The 19,525-nt window shown below is 37.7% G+C and overlaps 1 protein-coding gene across 2 annotated transcripts in view; it reads left to right on the top strand.

Annotated features, from left to right (window-relative positions):
• The first annotated feature begins 451 nt into the window (after positions 1 to 451).
• Positions 452 to 19,525, top strand: part of POLQ (DNA polymerase theta) — a 55,196-nt gene continuing 36,122 nt past the window's right edge. The window contains exons 1-12 of one of the 2 annotated variants that reach the window (XM_081941356.1): positions 452 to 665; positions 2,226 to 2,408; positions 4,149 to 4,279; positions 4,629 to 4,785; positions 7,175 to 7,283; positions 9,635 to 9,851; positions 11,590 to 11,731; positions 11,810 to 11,956; positions 13,468 to 13,680; positions 15,420 to 15,562; positions 16,325 to 16,523; positions 19,323 to 19,462. In XM_081941356.1, coding sequence (XP_081797482.1) covers positions 509 to 665; positions 2,226 to 2,408; positions 4,149 to 4,279; positions 4,629 to 4,785; positions 7,175 to 7,283; positions 9,635 to 9,851; positions 11,590 to 11,731; positions 11,810 to 11,956; positions 13,468 to 13,680; positions 15,420 to 15,562; positions 16,325 to 16,523; positions 19,323 to 19,462 — 1,938 coding nt within the window. In that variant the 5' untranslated portion in view covers positions 452 to 508. Of the gene's footprint in view, positions 666 to 2,225; positions 2,409 to 4,148; positions 4,280 to 4,628; positions 4,786 to 7,174; positions 7,284 to 9,634; positions 9,852 to 11,589; positions 11,732 to 11,809; positions 11,957 to 13,467; positions 13,681 to 15,419; positions 15,563 to 16,324; positions 16,524 to 19,322; positions 19,463 to 19,525 lie in introns of those variants that run through there. The other variant, XM_081941357.1, reaches the window with a different exon arrangement.

Below are 19,525 nucleotides of genomic sequence, written 5' to 3' on the forward strand. Positions count from 1 at the left end.
TGTCAATCCGTTAGGAAGAAAGGAATGGACCATTACAGGCCTGCTAAAACCGCAGAGTGAGTGCTTCGGAAGTAGCTTGAGAAACACTGCTCCCTTCTCAGCAACTTTAACAAGTGTGGACTTAAACCAGAGGCCTTCAAACTTGGCGACTTTAAAACTTGTGGACTTCAACTCCCAGAACTCTCCAACCAGCTCTGCTGGCTGAAGAATTCTGGGAGTTGAAGTCCACACCTGTTAAAAGTTGTTGAGATGGAGAAACACTGGGATAAAGGCAGGCATTCACGCTTTTGAATCCGAATTTATGTCAGCGCCAAAGTTTAAGATGAGACAAAAGTCGCGGATTCAATCCAATGGCGAATCCCCTCGGATATCCCTATGGATGCTAGGACATGCGTAGCTGCGAATGAGACGCGCGTCCGCAGTTCCCGGAGTAGCTGGGCGAGGCTTTTATGGGGAGTAGCCAATAAAGGACGACACTTCCGGGCGCTTTGAACGGTTTGGCGGGAGGATGGCGGCGGAGGGCCGCCGCCTGCAAGAATCGAGGCCGTGGCTCCTGGAGGCCGCCACGGCCCCCTTTTCCCCCCGTGAAGAGGCCACGAGGGGTCCAGTGCTCACCCCACCTGCCGGTTTAGAGAGCTCCAGAAGCCGGACTCGCGGCTTACAAGGTAAGTAGGTTTTGAACCCGTAGCCAGGCGGGTTCAGTTCAGTCTCAAAGCGATGAGAAATATAAGAAATATATTTGTGAGCTGAACGCCTGGGAAAAATAATGACTAGAAAGGTAAGGCTTCATTGCAGGCGATGCATGTTAAGCCTGAGCTGCAAATAAAGCATGCAGTGGCCAGAGATGAATTTTTGGGTTACAACTTTTGCTGACTTATTAAAATGTCAAATGGTCATTGTGGTACAGGACTGCAGAAACATGTTCTGGAGCACTGGTTGCGTAAAAGGGAACTCAAAACTATTACTGTTTTCTACAGATGAGAATTCTTAGATAAATCCAATAAATGATAGTTATTAATTTTTATTTAATTTTTATTTTATTAATTTTATTTTTCTTACTGTATCACACATTTTCCTGAATAGTCATAAGGCAGAAGATTTATCTTTGAAACTAATGTTTATGGCAAATTTCTAACCATTAAATAAGATTTCTGCTCTAACTATGTTTCTCCTTAAGATGGCTTAAAATGGAATTTTTAAAAAATCATTATTGCAGTATTTCAGGAGACATATTTATGTTATCGCATCTGAAAAGACACTTCAATTCAAAATGAATTGCAGTACTTAAGCCTCTAATAATTTCTGAATTCTGCTTTATCAAACTAATTCATACTTTGGAAAACATTTTGTTCTATAGCTGATAAACAAAAGCATTATATGATACATTTATCTGTCAGATTTATTTTGCAACTTCGCATCCCTCTGACAACTGGTTATCATACATTCAGAATAGGCACTTTTGTCAAAACTAAAGAATACAGTATATGAAGTGCCTTGTGAGTTAGGGATTGCATATTTACATGTGCATACATAGAAAAATAAATGCACACAAGAATCCCATACCTTGATGCAACTGTAGTTGCTCAGAAGATACAGATGCTACCTAGTTCAACTGTAGTAGAATCTTTGGAGAAAGATTTTTTTTTCACAACAGAATTAACCAGGATCAATGTTATAATACATTGATAAAATCACCATCAGTCAATTGCAAATGGCAGCTTTATTTGGAACAGCTTTACATCCTGTGATGACACCATTAACACTATCAAGATCTGCCTACCCCAGGTCCTGGGAGGAACTTGATGGGTGGATAAACATGCAAAATCTAATCTATATGCTTGGTTGCCTGCACGACCAACAAGAATATTGTCCCTCTAAAACCTCTGATATTTATTCATATTAAATATTTCCAAAAGTGCATAAATTTCTGTGAAAAACAATTAATTAAATGTGGTTATCTGTATCATATCAGTAACACACTAATTACCAGGAAGCCTTGTCATCTAAGTACTATTGTAATTCTCACCTCCCGTTATTTTCTGTGGATATTTATGACTATCTTATCCAGGGAGCAAAAGTCAGTTCTTATTGATCTTGCAACTATAAACTATAATTGATTAGTTTTCAAATCACTACTACTTTTTCATGTTCGTTAATCCCCTATACTGTATGTCCCATCTACCACCATTAGCAAAGTGCTAATGTAATGCTGGATTTCCACTTAGAATCATGTCAACATGTGGATGTTCCTGATGACAATAGTGACAAACTATTGTTAGCAAACTGGGGGCTTCCCAAAACAGTCCTGGAGAAATATCATGGTTTGGGAGTAGTTTGTATGTTCCAATGGCAAGCAGAGTGCTTGATGGCTGATCAAGTATTGGAGGGAAGGAACTTGGTCTACTCAGGTAAGAACTACTAATAAAAACATTTACTGTTTTTTTCCCCCATTTCCTACAGGTTTTTTTTTAATTTTTCAGGATTTAAGGGAGAACAATTTAGACTATTTTTACTGAAGTATTTAGATATTGAATTGGATAGTGCACTTCCCTTTTCTGTTTTTATTATAAATTAATTTTAATGACAATTTCTTTAGTAATGTCAAATGACATGGATTTGAATTACATTTTAATCATGGGAAAGTGGGAAAAAACATGAACAAAATTTATTTCTTAAATGATACTAATATTCTAACCTTTGAATAACTCTTACAGAAAGTTTGAGGACAAGATGTATGTAAATACCCTATAATCGGGATGGCGAACCTATAGCACGCGTGCCACAGGTGGCATGCGGAACCATTTGTCAGGGCACGCGAGGCGCTGCCCGGTCAGTTGGACAGCGTGCACGAGCACGCTGGCCAGCTGAGTTCACCCCTTTTAAAGCATTTTTCGCCCTCCCCAGGCTCCAGAGGCTTTATAGGAGCCTGGGGAGGGCGAAAAGAGCCTCCCCCCCGCCCCCGGAGGCCTCCGGAGGCTTCATGAGCTTCCCTGAGGCCTCCAGAGTACAAAAAAGTGGCCCTATAGGCAAACCGGAAGTTTGGAAAGGACTTCCGGTTTCCTCGGAAGGTCGTTTTAAGTGCTCCGGGGGCTTCAGGGAAGCCTCCTGAAGGTCCCTGAAGTCTCAGGAGCGCTCAAAACGACCCTCCAAGTAAACCAGAAGTCACTTCTGGTTTGCTCGGAGGGTCTTTTTTTGCCCTCTGGAGGCTTTAGGGAAGCCTCCTGAAAGTCCCTGAAGCCTCTGGAGGGCCTCGGGAGGGGGAGGCTTTTTTCGCCCTCCTCAGGCTCCTATAAAGCCTCTGGAGCCTGGAGAGGGAGAAAAAAGGATGCAAAAAATGGGGGGTCGCACATTGCATTATGGGTGCGGCACGCCCGCACATGACCCCCCCTGCTGTCCCCCCACTTATGGCATATGAGCCAAAAAAGGTTCGCCATCGCTGCTCTATAACATAACTTTGTTGCTTAATAAATTTTCCAAACTAGTGGGTGTAGAAAAAAATATTGTATTAGATAAAGAGAAATGCTCCAATGGACATTCTTGGGGACATCAGTCCTTCAACCAAGGGAGAACAAAAAACAGAAATTCTTGTTTTATGGTATTTATTCTCTCAAAGGTGCTTTTTTTCAAAGACAATTGGATTCTTTGTTTTTCCTTGAAGATGTTTTATTTCTCATCCAAGAAGCTTCCTCAGTTCTGGGTCATTGTTGTTCTTGGTCAGAACTGAAGAAGCTTTTTGGATGAGAACAAAACGTCTTCAAAGAAAAACAAAGGCCTTTGGAAAAAAAGCACCTTTGGGGCAACCATGACCTGGAGACTGGGAATCTCCATAGACGTATTAATTCATCAAGCTTGCTGTCCAACTCTGGGAAGCTATAATACTATAATAATGTAATCTTGAAAGCTTCTTTGTTCAAAGAATAGGACTTAGTATATCTAAGTGAAATTCTATTCTGGATCCCTATATCAATTTTCCATACAAATTAATCTGCTGTAGTCTTTAATGAAACCACAATTATATAAGTTATGAGTCAGTGTGTTCTGTGAACAGTCTATAATTTTAGAAGTTCTTGAATGAAAAAAAAAGTCTTAGCTGTGAATCTTTTTTTTTTTTTTTTGTAAATTGATGCCTCTTTTTCAATGGCTTTCAGCTCCTACCAGTGCAGGGAAAACACTTGTTGCTGAATTACTCATATTGAAGAGAGTTTTAGAAACACGGAAGAAAGCATTGTTCATTCTCCCTTTTATCTCTGTGGCAAAAGAGAAGAAATATTACCTACAGGTATGATTTAAAATTGCAGTGGGAATTTGTTGAGTGGCTATGGATTGCATATTATTTTTAAAAACTGGAACAGGGCAATGATCTTAATGTTGTGATATCAAGTAATCTTGGAGCAACATAGATCACATATATTATTGGCATGATCATTTGAGGGTTAAGGAAAATAATTATTTAATGAGGTTTATTGTCTACTTACTTGCCAAAGAATGGGCAACTTATAAGTATCAACATTGAAACAAATCCATCTTAACATTCTATTAATAGGTTGTAAATCATTTTAAAATTAAATGTAGGACTGATTTTGAACACTACCTGTATATATATATATATGCTTCTTTCTGAAAAATAGGCTATGTTCCAAGAAGAGGGCGTGCAAGTGGAAGGTTATATAGGCAGTGTTTCTCCTTCAGTCCCTTTTTCTGCACTGGATGTTGCCGTCTGTACTATTGAGAGAGCCAACGGTCTAGTCAATAGACTCATAGATGAGAAAACTCTCGACTCTCTGGGTAAGTTGACAAATATTAATTCAAAGAAAAATAATGAGAAACAAATTGTTTACTTGGGTACATCAATTTTTTCTGCATGATAGCCATTTCTGTAAAACATTTTGTTTACAATCAAAAGATTTGGCTTTTAAAAAAGTATACACCATATATATGTATGTATGTACGTACGTACATACATACATACATACATACATATATATGCATGCATACGCACACACACACACATACATACGCATTTTATCTTTAACCTTTCTACTTTACACACACGCACACCATTTTTTCCTCTCACAATAGAAAGACAGAATACATATATTCACATACATTCCCTACCCCCTAGCAAAGACAAAAATATGAAAAAGAATAATGTAGAAGAAGTATGAATAAGGGATAGCTAGATTGTAAAGGAGATAAAATTAAAACTTTTTGCTGAATGTTTGGCAGAAAATGATTTGGAATAAACCTGTGCATGCCTGCTCTCTGTACAGAAATGTGAAAAAGCAAGAATGTTCCATGTAAAGATTTTTTTTTAACATGTGGACATGTCATTATTTTATCTTCATTCAAACTATGTATAAAGATAAAGAAGATGCAACTGAACAAATAAAGTCAATTTTTCACTTTCCAATCATATTTTCAAGAAAAAAAACATATATCATTTCCTCTGTGGAAAAAGTAAGTACCCCCTTGGATCTTATATCTAGCATTGTCCCCTTTGTCATAAAAAAATCTTTGAAAAAATTATTATAATTGTCTCCCAGTCTCTGATGTTGACTGGGAGAAATTTGTTCCTACTGTTTCAGAATTTTTTCATCTGTGCAACGTTAAAGGTGTTTCTTACAGCCACAGCCCATTTCAAATTATCCTGCAGTATCTCAATGGGATTAAGATCTGGGGTTTGTCTTGGTCATTCCAGAACTTTCCATTGTAGGGTTTTGTTTTGTTTTAATTATTCTTTAGTGGATTTACAGTATTATTTAAGGTCATTGTGGTGTTGCAAGGGCCTCAGTTGAGCTTCTATCTTCTGACATATTACATTATCCTCAAGTATCCTCTTGTACAATGAAGAATTCATAATGGAATCTGTAGTGGTGAATTGCTCAGGCCATGATGCAGCAGAGCAGCCTCAGATCATAACATTTCCATCACCATGTTTTACATTTGGTATCAGGTTCTTCTGGTGAAATGCTGTCTTTGGTTTTCAGCAACTGTGTCTTGGGCTCTGGCAAAAAACTATCTGCCTTGTTGCCCAGAGCACATTGTTCAGAAGTCCTGGTCCTAGGTATTCCGAGTGAACTTTAGTGTTGCCCTGATGTTCTTTCATGACAGCAAAGGTTTTCCCCCTACCATAACCTCCATGTAGATCTACTTTCTAATAGTAGACTCAAGCATTTTAACATCAGCAGTAATGAGAGCTACCTGTAAATCACACATGAAGTTCTGTAGTTCCCAGAGCCTTTTTTTCAGTACTTTATAAATCCATTTCATCTATGATGAAATGGTAACTCTACGTCCCTCCACAACACAGAGAAAATTAAACTAAATACCTGACACTTCAATAAGACAGGTTCCTTCAAGAACCTCTCTAATAACATTCTAATTATTTGTATCTAGTGTGGTATGTCTTATTCTTATTTTAGGTATTTCAGATGATGATAAATGTAGGGACGTATTTACTTTTTCCACGAGAAAATTGTATTTGTTTATTTAAATTACACAATGAACTACAAAATGTATACTGTGCATGATACTATTGTTGAAAGATGTTTATCTTGAAAAAGTCAAATTTTTAAAATGGAAAGTAGTTCATTTTTTACATGAAAATAAGATTATTTTCAAGACATCTTGTGAATTCTAGCCTATTTTTCTAGAAATTCTGCCATAGACCACAGCATAATCATTGAAGAAGGAAATAGAATGCAATTTACTAGCCCCATTCCATCTTTTTACTTTCCATGCATATGAATGGAGGAAGAATGAAGCTTCTACACAACTTCTAGCTTTTATAAAGGGGCATTTTAAAAGATGAGGGTCTTCATTTTCAGTAGGATGAAAAGAACTGAAGATGTTTGTATTTTCCTTATGTCTGCCTGTCAACTACTTGCATTATTTGCATCTTACTTGCTACCCTTGTTTACAATAATATAATGCTTACATTATTGTTTACAATAATATTTTATTTTTGGCGAGTGCAATCCAAGTATTTCTCCTTATTTAGGAGAGTTACTTATTAACTTGAATACAGTTCATATAGTTTGTTTTAAGGTTATTGATAGTTTATTTTTCCTTTTATAATTGATGCTGTTTTGGAATCTACTTTGACAAAGGGTGGTATGGAGCCTAATTAAAATATGCATATTCCATTCTTCCCTCTCTTCATCCCTTTTTATAGGAATAGTTGTTGTGGATGAATTGCACATGTTAGGAGATTCTCAAAGAGGATATTTATTAGAACTTCTGCTGGCAAAGATTTGTTTTTTGACTAAAAGAATGAAGAACAAGTAGGTAGCATGAAAAATCATGATTTCTTAACTGTTTAATCTTTTAAAACAAGCATATTTGGGCCTTAAGCATTTTGTTAAAATGTTAAATAATTTGCTTGGCAACCATAAACACTTTTTAATGATCATTTCTAATTAGACTTATTTTGGTATGGATATCTAAATCATGGATACAACATTGTTTAGTTATACCCTTAATGTGTTTAACTTGGGTTCTGGGAAAGCTGTTAAGTATATACATTTGTTTAAGAGGAATTGTCCCTAATACATTTTATTTTATTGTTTATTATTTGAAGGATTGTTTGACTCACTTAAAATGCCTCTTCACTTTATATAAATAAGTATTCAATAAGTAACAATCCACTTTTATTTTTATTTATATCTACCCCCTGAAAGAACCTGATGATGTTCCACCCAGTCTTAATTAGGCAATCCTGTTTCGTCTCCAAAGTGAGGCGTGGGAGGAGTCACATATGGGTATTGTCACAGCCCTTTTTTTAGCCAGGTAGTAACACCTGCTGAGGCTAATGATAAAATACTATATATAGGTAGTCCTCATCTAGTGACCATAATCAAAATCTGCTTTCTTATTTTAACTGATATCTTTCACCTCCTTTTACCAGTAATATGGGCAGTTTGATTTTTGTGTACTTCGTCTGCTGATGTTTGCATTGCTTTGTTTCTTTATTAGAAATAAAGAGGTTGACAGAAACTGATAAGTCATCCTCCTGCTTCATTTCTAGGCTATGCAGTCCAATTACACTTTCTTCTTTTCTGTTTCTAACTTTGGCATTGTAGACTCCAGCCATAGACATCGTTCTTACACCATTCCTTTGGGGTATTTTGTGTCTTGAGTAATAAACAGTATATGATTGACTGAAAATGTCCAATTCCAATCTTTTCAATTTGCTGTTACTTAAAATGTCAATTTTTTTCAGTTTTCACCATATCAAGCCTTTCCATCTTTTTTATGTTTCTTACAATATGTTCCATGTTCCCACTTTAGTTCCATCTTTGCAGCTTCAGATTTTCTTTTCTTGCATGGCAACATCAGCAACTGAAGGACTTTAGCTACCTCATAACATCATTAGTACTCCAACCTTCGCTCTCCTTCAATAGCATGTTGATTGCCATCTAACCCGAAAGGCTTATTGTCCAACTCTATATTGTTAATTGCTTTATCTTATCTACTGAAGTAGTTTTCCTAGTAAACTAGAAGTACTGCTTCTAGTTACTGCTGCCTTCTCCCAAGCAGTATGAAATGACTTTGCCATTTTCATGAAAATGATCTGCTTCCAACATCTTTCTGTATCACTGCTGCCCAATATAGAAGGCTGTGTGCTTTAGCATACAATCTAATATTCTTTGCAAATCCCTCCTAGGAAACCTCTGCACCACATGAGGACCTGTGGCGGGGAAAGTATCCCTCTAATCCAGCCTTGCTAAAAATTGTTTTGTTTTCTCTTACATCAGGGTTAGGGAAAAGATGCCAAAAGAGTTGTACTGTGGAAGTTGTGTAATGGTAAAGGAAACTGCTAAACTATTAAGTAGGCTGGTAGAAAGCTTTTGGGAGAAGTTTTAAGACTTCAGGTTTTGCACCCTATGGTCACTCTACAAAGGGCTATCTTGGAAGATCACTCAAAAGTTGCAACCTATCCAGAACAGGCAGTTGCTTCCATGTTACACTGCTGCTCCACAAGTTGCATTGGTTTTCATTGGGCTTCTGAGTAAAATTCAAGGTACTGTCTTAGCTCTTTGTGATAGGAACCAAGTTGTTTTCAGAATCAACTCTCCATGATAGTTTCTGTCCATTATGTCCAGTAGATTGGACATTGCTTCCAGCCCTCTCTATTAACCAAAGCCTTTTGGAGACGGACTCAGGTAGCATTCTATCTCTGTTACAATGTGTGCCCTCTGAGATTTGCAGGGCCATGACCCTGGTAGCATTTCTTAAGTCCTTGAAGACCAGATGTTCCCTTGCCATGAGTTCTGAGGTTAGGAGATTGTATCAGTATGGTTCAGTGTTCTTTATGGTTGAGTTGGACTTGTGCCTGAACAATATTATTTTATTAGTAATTGCTGATTTTGTTTTTTAACACAATGCATACCAACCAGTGTTGTAATTACAGGATAGGCAGCAATATAAATTGATAATACTGGTATATAAATCCATCTCCACTATCCATGCTCCCCTTTCAGTAGGAAGTAATAATTGTTGATAGACACAGAGTTCATTTTATAAAACTATTGACCATCACATCAATGTGATTTAATATGTTAATCAATTCTATAAATAATTATGCAGTGGAATCCGTTTTCAAAATTCAAAATAGGTTTGTTTATTCTTGCAGACAAAAAATTGAAGAAACTTTTTATAACAAAATACAAATCATAGGAATGAGTGCCACTCTTCCTAACTTGGATCTTCTGGCTTCCTGGCTAAATGCAGAGTTGTACCACTCAAACTTCCGTCCAGTACCCCTTCTGGAACAAGTAAAAATTGGCAACAAGATTTATGATTCTTCAAATGCAGTTGTGAGAGAAATTCAACCTGTAGTGAATATTAAGGTAATTGCCTATACTAAAAATTAGTTCGATACAATGCCACTTTTCTATATAAAATTATGGCAATATTTTATGGATGTAGTATATGCCTATACTATTATAAAAGAAGTTCTGGTTTCATCTGAATGTTTGTCTTTAAAATTCTTTGTATGTACAAATATGTATTTGTATTCTTTTTTTTAACTTTTGCACAAGTCCTACATGTATCTATGGTAAAATAACCTTGTGTGTTTTTTACATTTCCAATACTGACATATATACACCTTAGATAATTTCTCTGGTGTCATATGCCAACAGCACATTATTATGTAAGCGCTCTCTTTTAAATATTGTCACAATGTGAATTTCAGTCCTTTTAACATTCTCTCCCATTCATATCTATATACTATATATACTCGTGTGATCGTCATTTCCATTGCTCCCTGACAGCTTCCTCCTGTTAGTGGAGAAATTGGCATGAAGTGTAAACTTAAATCATGATTGCTGATAGCTGTTCACTGTCAGCTTCCCAGAATCAAAGATTCCTCCACCTAAAGAATCCCCCCAATCCCTTCTGTGCTTGCACCATACTGCCACTTCCACGTTACTGTGTACTTTCTTCACCCATACTGCACTTGCCTGCATGTGAAGCACCTCTCACACACACCCATACACCCAACCCATATCACACTCCATGTAGTCTCCAACTCAGATTGCACCATACATGCACCCTTCCTGCTCTGCTCCACACCCCTCCACATCATTTCCATCCCAACAGCCCCTCTGTACAACTTCCCTGTCTCACATGGCAATTCATGGACTTCCATACGGCTTCCTAACCTGTGCAGTATCTCCTACACAAGTTGGGAGAGTGTGCACGGTGCAGCATTGGCCAGGAAGAGTGTATGGATAAGGAAATATATGTGAGGGACTGTATGAGAAACACCAGTGAGTCAGAAAGTTTTCAGGGAGCTGCAAGCAAGGAGCATGAAGGATCACGACTTAGTTTGGGGAGTACAAGGTAGGTAAGCAAATATCTCTGAAACAATGACCAAACAACTTACAAGTTATATTTATAACCAATATTCTTAACCATTTTATCATGCACTCTTTAACTTTTTCTCCTTTCAAATATCAGCAAATATTTATACATCCTAGCAATAATATATTCACCATTTGCAAACAAATCAATTTCAAATGTTGTTTTATGTTGTTAAATCCCAGCTATTTTTTATCTACATTGAATCTTTTTCTTCATTTTATGTATATGAAAACCATTGACAACTAACTCCTGCTGTAGTGAACTATACTTTGACTTAATCTTAAGTTCTACATAGTCCGTTACGAGCAAATCTTGATATGTTAACCATTTGTCTTTGCTCACTGTTTCTTTTCTATAAAATGCTTCTTGTGCTGAAATCAATAAAGACATTTTTGGACATAGCCTGAGTTTACCGGTATATCTATTCCATGTTCTTAGTATGGCATTCGTAGTATAATTTTTAAAATCAACATTTACTTTAACCTTCTTGTACATTAAAAAGCAAAACCATCCAAACCTCAGATTGTGTTCTTCTCATTATAATATTCTTTTACTTCTCAACAGCACTCTCTAGTCAAATATCAGGGTGAAAAATACAATTTACAAATACAGCTCAGGCAATCCTAATCCTCTTTCTTTCGCGCCTTGAAGAATTTCATATTTAAACCTTCCATTTTATTTTCAGAGCCCTAATACGTACCTGTCACTTTTTACAATTAGGGAGATGAGGACCACATGGTGACTCTGTGTTATGAGACAATTCAGGATGGCCATTCAGTTCTTGTATTTTGCCCAACAAAGAATTGGTGTGAGAAATTATCAGACATCATTGCCAGGGAATTCTGCAATATTCAACAAAAGTGTAAGTCAAGAGGGATTGAAGAAGAGAAGGGATTTGGAGAGAAAGTATAAAGTTTTAACACTGTTTTCCTTTCTGAAGATCTGCAAAAGATGTCAACCCTTTCACCAGTCACACTGTGCCAGGAAGGGATAGAAAAGTTGCTGATTCAGTTAAAGCGGTCTCCTTCTGGTTTGGACAGTGTGCTTCACCGGACCATCAAATGGGGAGTTGCTTTTCACCACGCAGGTACACTTTTTGTTATTATCATACTTCTCAATATGTGCATAGATAGAGTGAAAATTCAAGCATGGTTGTGATCAAGTAGAGATGGAGAAGAATGTCTTAAACACATTGAGTTTGATCTGTAGGCCTTAAACTGCTGATGATTGGAAATAAAACTAGAGGTAAAAAGTTTCAGAAAAACTCCTGTTCAGGTAGAAAGAAATGAAGTAGTAATTATGTTGAGATTATGAAGCCACTAAATTAATATAGGAAAAAATGTTGACATAAATTGTGGCTATTGTAATCTATATAATAAAATAATAAAATATAATATATAGTTATATTTTAATAATGAATAATAAAACTATGGACATCAAATAAGATGAATTGAACATAATCGGAAGATTCTTATGATTACTGTAGAATAGAATAACTGAAGGAATGGACTTATTCAAATACTACAGAAGTAATGGAAATTGAGGAAGACTTGCCTTGTATGTTAAAAATAATTCATGTTGAAGAGAAATCCAAGGAAATGAACTTGGTAGCACTGTTAAGAGGATCTGTATTAAATTAACCAGAAGAACTAATAAAAGTATCAACACTGGTGCCTTTTATTTTAATGCCACCTGGTCTTCAGGAGATTAACTACTACTAGATAGTTAATCATAGATTTCAGGCAGAGAATCTATGTCTCAGCAGAATCACATGGGTTTTGGCATGAACACAATAAATAGTTCATAACATTTTAAGAATTTTAAGCAAGAAGGCGCATGTAATATTGGAATCGTCAATATATTAACAGGGATTGTGCATGTACTGGTATGTACCTTGAGACTATACACCTTAATTATGTTACAGCATTATAGTAGGAGACCATGTAGCCAAAGTTGTTTGTAAAAGGAACAAAAAAATAGATGGCTACAAAAAAGGAGAGATAATAAAGCCACAAAAGAATATCCTAAAAGGAAAGAAAATGGAGGATAGTAAAAACCAATGTGGTTAGAAAAATCATTAAGTGAATATCTACAAATTGTAAAGAACAACACATAAAAAAGGAAAGAGGAGAATGTCACTAAAGAAAGTACATAGAAGTAAATCTGAAAGTATAGAAGGTATCAGAAAAGCAAAACCTCAGAATGAGTTGAAGTTAGTGAGGGATGTTAAGAACAGTACATATTTTTCAAGTAAGTTTGAAATTAAAGGCAGGAAGAAGTTGGGCTTTTGACTGTAACAGTGAGCAAAGCTATTCTGTTGCGGATGTCAAGAGTTGCCATTCCTCAGGTAGGAATTGTACAGATTCAATTGTACAAATCTTTTTTGGAATGATCTCGTGATCAAGAGCAGGGATGCTTCCAGTCAGGCTAGGATATTTTTGTTTCCTCTACCACTATTATTAATTCTTTTAATGTTTAATTAATACATTTAATTATCATTTTTACCATTTTATTGTAAACTAATTGAAATTTTTAATGAAAATGAAAAGTGGTATATATTAAACTTATAAAGCATATTGATCTTAAACTATTTTTCAGGTTTGACATTTGATGAACGAGACATAATTGAAGTAGCTTTCCGTCAAGGTGTCCTACGAGTTTTAATAGCAACTTCTACACTTTCTTCGGGGGTAAATCTGCCTGCACGTCGGGTAATTATCCGAACTCCTATATTTGGTAGCAGATTGTTGGATATCTTGACATACAAACAAATGGCTGGAAGAGCTGGAAGGAAAGGAGTAGATACTATAGGTAAATGCATTTAGAGCCCTTTATCTGTTTATGTTTGCAAATAGAACAACAGCGAGTCTTATGATACTTTAAAATCCAAAACATTTCTTGTAGAATAAATTATCCGAGGATGCAATCTATAAGATATATCAATGATCTAGATAGTTGCAGAAAGATAGAATTTTTCTACAATTTTTACAATTCTATAATGGTTCAGAGACAAAAAAAAGTGAATCATCTATAGTAGAAAACACATTTTTATTAGCATATATAGACTATTAGAAGGGTCCTTCCCCCTTTCCCTCGTAGAGTGAAGACCCGAAGTTGAAGGCAGAGCCTTACCAGTCATGATGTCTCCCCATAGAGGGCCCCCCTCTGAATGGCTAACCCATTCACTAACTGATTCCTCTTTCGATTCTGGAATTGAATCCAGTCCTGGGAGCATGAAAGGTCTTATTTTGTCTGGGAAGGCTATTCATTTTGGAGCATTCATATACCTTGCATTTTCCCATGAATCGGGTAGCCCTTCCATTGAATCAAATTCTGTATTCCTTTCTCCTGCCTCCTTGACTCCAATTATTTCTTCCACCTTGAAATCCTTTTTGCCTTCAACAATCACGGGGAGTGGGGGGTGGGTGGCGTAGATGCTGTTGTGATTTCGAAGTGCTGAGTGGCGCTTCCTTCATCAGCAAAGAATGTTGAAAACTGGGTGCATTGTCATAGACTGTGGCAATTACAAATGAAAGGCCACAATATTGACCTGTCATAGGGCCTTAACAGAGCAAGGAAAAGGCTAAACATTTGGTAGGCAGCCACACATTATCTCCCTCTGCATTTGTCAGCCCCTATTGCCAATGGAAGTCTGCAAACTTTTTGAAAAAATTGTTTAGCTTGGCCTAGCTATTCTTTCAACAGTGCTTGAGCAGGGCATTGCTCCTGTAGAAAAAATGTATGACTCCAGGGATGAGAACCTGTTGTGAGGTTGCAGGTGAAACCCTTGGGTGCCTCCCGTGTAAGGCCTGAAACAGTCATTTCAATTGATTCATGGATAGCATTACATGCAAATTCAGCTAATGGTGCAAGTGACAGCCAGTTGTCCTGGCTGTATGTACAATAAGACCTTAAATAGTGTTGCAACATCTGGTCAGTCTTAGCCTTCCTGTTTGTAACAGGGTGGTGGGCTGATGGCAAACTGATTTGTACCTTCAAAAGCTGGAATAATGCCTTCCATCTGTGATCTGAAAGCGCTCCAAAAACCATTCATCTGTAACAGAAGGCATCCAGATGAAATGTGCTATCTTGCTGAAAAGATCCTCCACCACCACCATCAATATGGATGGGCCCCCTGTTCTTCAGCTGGTGGGCCCCCTGAGGAAAGGGGAGGTATCATTTTAAAAATAATACATCGGCATGAGTAATATGTGGTCTTCTGGTTGTTGCTGAACTGCAGTTTCCATTATTTCTCACCATCCACCATGATGATAGAATAAATAAATGAGAGATGCAGTTTAGTACCTGCTCACCCCTGTCCTAAAAACAAAACAAAATCAAAATTATTTTCCACGAGCAAGTCTTTGAGAGGATTAGTTGCCATTGATAGCCCTTTCATGTGATTCTTCCTCAGCTAAGTCCTCCTTGAGCCTGATGGCCAGGTCCTGGATAAATTGCTTGCAGCCTAGGTAGTCAAATATTATTTATGCATGAGAATGCTGTTAAACCGGTATAATTTTTTTCCTAATTTATGACATTGTATGTAACAGGTGAGAGTATTTTGGTATGTAAGCCCTCTGAAAAATCAAAAGGAATTACTCTTCTCCATGGTGGTATGAAGCCACTATGTAGCTGTTTGCTTAGCCTCAATGGGGAAGGAATCACCTCCAGTATGTTACGGGCAATTCTTGAGGTATGTAATGCAATGAATAAGTGAAACTTTCATAATATAAATATTATTTGTTAACAAGATTTTGTACTATTTTTATGAAGCTGCTAAATGCATTTGTAGGAATTTTCAAATTGCCGTAAACATAAATTCAATCTCAAATTATCTACCAATATAATCTCCGTGACAGTAACCGCTCATGTAAAAAAAAGGATGATGAGATTCTGAAAAGTGGAATGATCTTTTTTTTAAAAAGGGATGGTGGTATTAGTAGTTTCCAGAGATTAGGGGATATAGGCCAGCAAGCATCATTTTTCTGTGGTGGTGCCAGAACTTAAATGTCCCCTGAAATCTAATCAGATCCTACTGTGTTAGGATTTAGGAAATTATTAAAGCAGATATTTTTTAAAGGGCCTGGATGTTAATTTCTAATTTTATCACTTTTTGGTTGTTTTATTTTATCCATTCTACATTTATTGCTTATTGTTATAAAAACATAGACATTTCATGGCTAAGACATAGCCAAACAATTTCAAGATTAGGGAGGTATAAAAAAATTAAATGTCAGCACATGTATGTATGTTTGTTTATCCTAAGGGAATATTGATTTACAGTTACAGAGATCTATACAGTTATAGAGATCTCTACATGTTTGAAGACATGTCAGTGTTTGAAATGTATGCAATATACAAAACTATTCCTGATATGTACACAGACCTAAAAAGATAACTTTCAAACGTAATGTATATTTTTTCAAGTATGTTTATTACCCTTCTATTCTGATAGATCATAGTAAGTGGAATAGCTAGCTCTTCGGAAGACATCCAGAGTTACTCATCCTGCACACTCCTTGCAGCTAGTTTGAGAGACTTCCAGGACTGTAGGAGAGAGCAGGAGAAAATATGTGATGGATCTATTGAGTCTTGTGTGAAGTGGCTGCTTGAGAAGGAATTCATCATGATTTCAGTATCAGATGCTGGCAAAGGTAACAGTGCTAATTGCTGAATTGCAGAGAGGCTGAAGCACGCCCACCTATCTCTTCCCACCCTCCATCCTTGCCCTGGCAGGTTCCCAAAGGTACTGGGCCTGCTTTGTCCCCCTGTTCCACCCCTCACAGTTCTTGCTTACCTTCCGGAGATCTGCAGAACTCAGTATTGTGGGCTGTTCTTACTGGCCACATGGAGCAGCCGTTTGCAAACTGACCTCAGTAAAGCAGCATTTCTCACACTTTCTGTCTTTCTGCATGGCCCCTTTAACTCCAAACAAGATAATAAGCCACAGTTTGTGCTTTGCAGTTTCTATATTTCCTCATGAAAAAAGTTTTTAAAGGAAATGGGAGAAACAGGAGCAGGGTTCAGTGAGCCGGGGAACAGACAATGAAGGATTAAGTGTTAAAAGGGTGATGCAGAGGGTTAGGGTTGGCGAAAGAGTATCTTTGCCTTCCAGGTCAGGTTTCAAACAAGGCAAAGCAGCTCCCCCTGCATTGCCCTTTTAACACTTAACCCAGTGATGGCTAACCTTTTCCGGACCGAGTGCCCAAAGCACAAGTGAATGTCCATGTGCCCGAACCCCCAAAATGCAATGTGCGTGGCACCCCCTGCGCATGTGTCCCCCCCTGCATGTGCCCCTTGCATGTGCACGTGGCCCTCCATGCGCTGTGCATGTACGGCAGAGACCCTGCGAGTAGCTGGCCTGCGGGAGGCACACACACATGGGTGGCGAAGCTGAACTGGGATGACGGCTCGCGTGCCCACAGAGAGGGTGCTATGTGCCACCTCTGGCACAGGTGCCATAGCTTCGCCATCACAGACTTAACCCTTCATTGCGTGTTCTCTGTCTCACTGAACCATGCTCTTCTTTCTCCCTCTTTTAAAACTTTTTTTATTTATTTAGTATTGTATTTATTTTTATCCCATTTTATTATTTTTGTAAGGCAGTGAACTATGCCACACACCTTTCTACACACCTTTCTCGTCTTATTTTCCCCACAACAACAACCCTGTGAGGTGGGTTGGGCTAAGAGAAAGGGACTCTGAACCCAAAGTCACCCAACCAGTTTTTATGGCTAAGGTGGGACCAGAACTCACAGTCTCCTGTTTTCTAGCATGGTGTCATAACTACTAGACCAACCTAGCTCTCAAACTCTGAAACTGGCTTTCATATTGATCTGTCCTAGTTTATGAAAATTGTCTTCCATAGGAAGTATGACGACATGTATTCATGGCCGCCTTGCGTCTCATAAAACTGCTGGATGATGTGGGTCCTCTATTTGTTAAACAGTTGAAATGAAATGAAATTTAATTTGTTAGCCGCACCCTCTCCAAAAGGACTCGGGGCGGCGTACAATAAAACACATACAATATACATATATATACAATACATATACAAATACAAATAAACACATACACGTACATGTACATGGAGGAGGTAACACTCATAAAATATATATAAAATAGAATTAAAATAACTATTGGTTTTACTCTCACATATGTTTGCATTGACCCCACAAAAAGAAAAAAATATTTACCTGTATAGATAGTCCTTGAACTATTATGGCAATTTGGACTGGAATTGCTATCTCTAAGCAATGCAGCTGTAAAGCATGTTGTCAGTGACAGCAGTCCTGCAGTCCTGGTTGCCGCTATAACCCCAAAATGTGCAAGTGTTTAATTAGGAAGCAGGAGCAGGAGCCCCAAATAAAGACCATAGCGGGGTAGGGGAGCCCCATGCAGGCCACACCCAAGTTGGAAACAGGGTGCTATGGATGAGAGGAGAGAGGCGGAGGAAAGAAGGATGCAAATCTTCGTCAGAGCAGGGAGGCTCAGGGTAGGAGTCCCAGTGCATGATCTGTGTATACACTACAGACACTGCAATCATCATAAGTGTTGGCTGGGTTACCAAGAGCCCAAATTTTGTTAATGTGACTATAAGGGTTCTATGAGAGCCAGAACCTGTGTAAGTACCATTCATTCTGTTGGAGAAGGAGTGGCAGAACTTGAGGGTAGAGTTAAAAATCCCTACATAGCCAATTTCAAGCAAGTGCTAACCGTTAGTTGAACATTAATATTCTCAGCTAATGGTTGGCACCTGCATGGGTCACCAGAATAAAGGTCAACAGAATTCAAGGAAGGTTGGACTTAGACTGCTTATGGCTCCTAGAGAGTCTAAGTTGACCTCTCTTTTAACTCTGCCCCCAGTTCTGTCACTCCTTCCCCTACACATTTAGTGCCTTCACAACTTTGAAGGATCACTGAACAAATAATCAGTAAGCAAGGACTATCTGTAATATTACCCTTTTAATAACCATACAGTTTGCTTTCTACTGTGAAACAGGTTGCTGTCTTCTAAAAGCAACAGAAGAGTGAGCCCGCTTCTTCTAATTGGAGGTATTGGCAGAATGTCTTTGCTAGCATGTTGTGAGATAAACCAATTTTCTGACTTGGCACTGAGCTATTGTTTGGACTTTATTTGCCTAAATGACTGTAGTTCTATACAAGGTGGCTAGATCTATTCTTATTAAATCATAATAAACCATATACTTCGTCGCTATTAGGTCAAAAAGTAATCAAGGACTCTGTTATCTTAGATTCCTGGCCTATACAGGTACGTACGTACATACATACATACATACATACATACATACATACATACATACATACATTTTCCAATTAAATACAACTTTCAAAGGATGAACAACAATTGGTTGCAGCAAAATCAATATTCTGACTCTAAAACTAGGCTGTGGTTGCATTGCATATAAGTGCTTTATTTTTTTTCTTGGCAGAAATATATCGTCCAACACATCTTGGCTCTGCTACACTGTTTTCCTCCTTTTCCCCAACAGCAGCACTAGAAATTTTTGCTGATCTCCAGAGAGCAATGAAGAGTTTTGTTCTAGAGAATGATCTGCACAGTCTTTATTTGGTAGGAATGTGTGTGTGTGTGTGTTTGTGTATGTGTGCATGTGTTTATGACAGTACTGGATTA

The sequence above is a fragment of the Natrix helvetica genome, assembly GCF_964273705.1.
Source record: "Natrix helvetica genome assembly, chromosome: 2".
Taxonomy (NCBI): Eukaryota; Metazoa; Chordata; class Lepidosauria; order Squamata; family Natricidae; genus Natrix; species Natrix helvetica.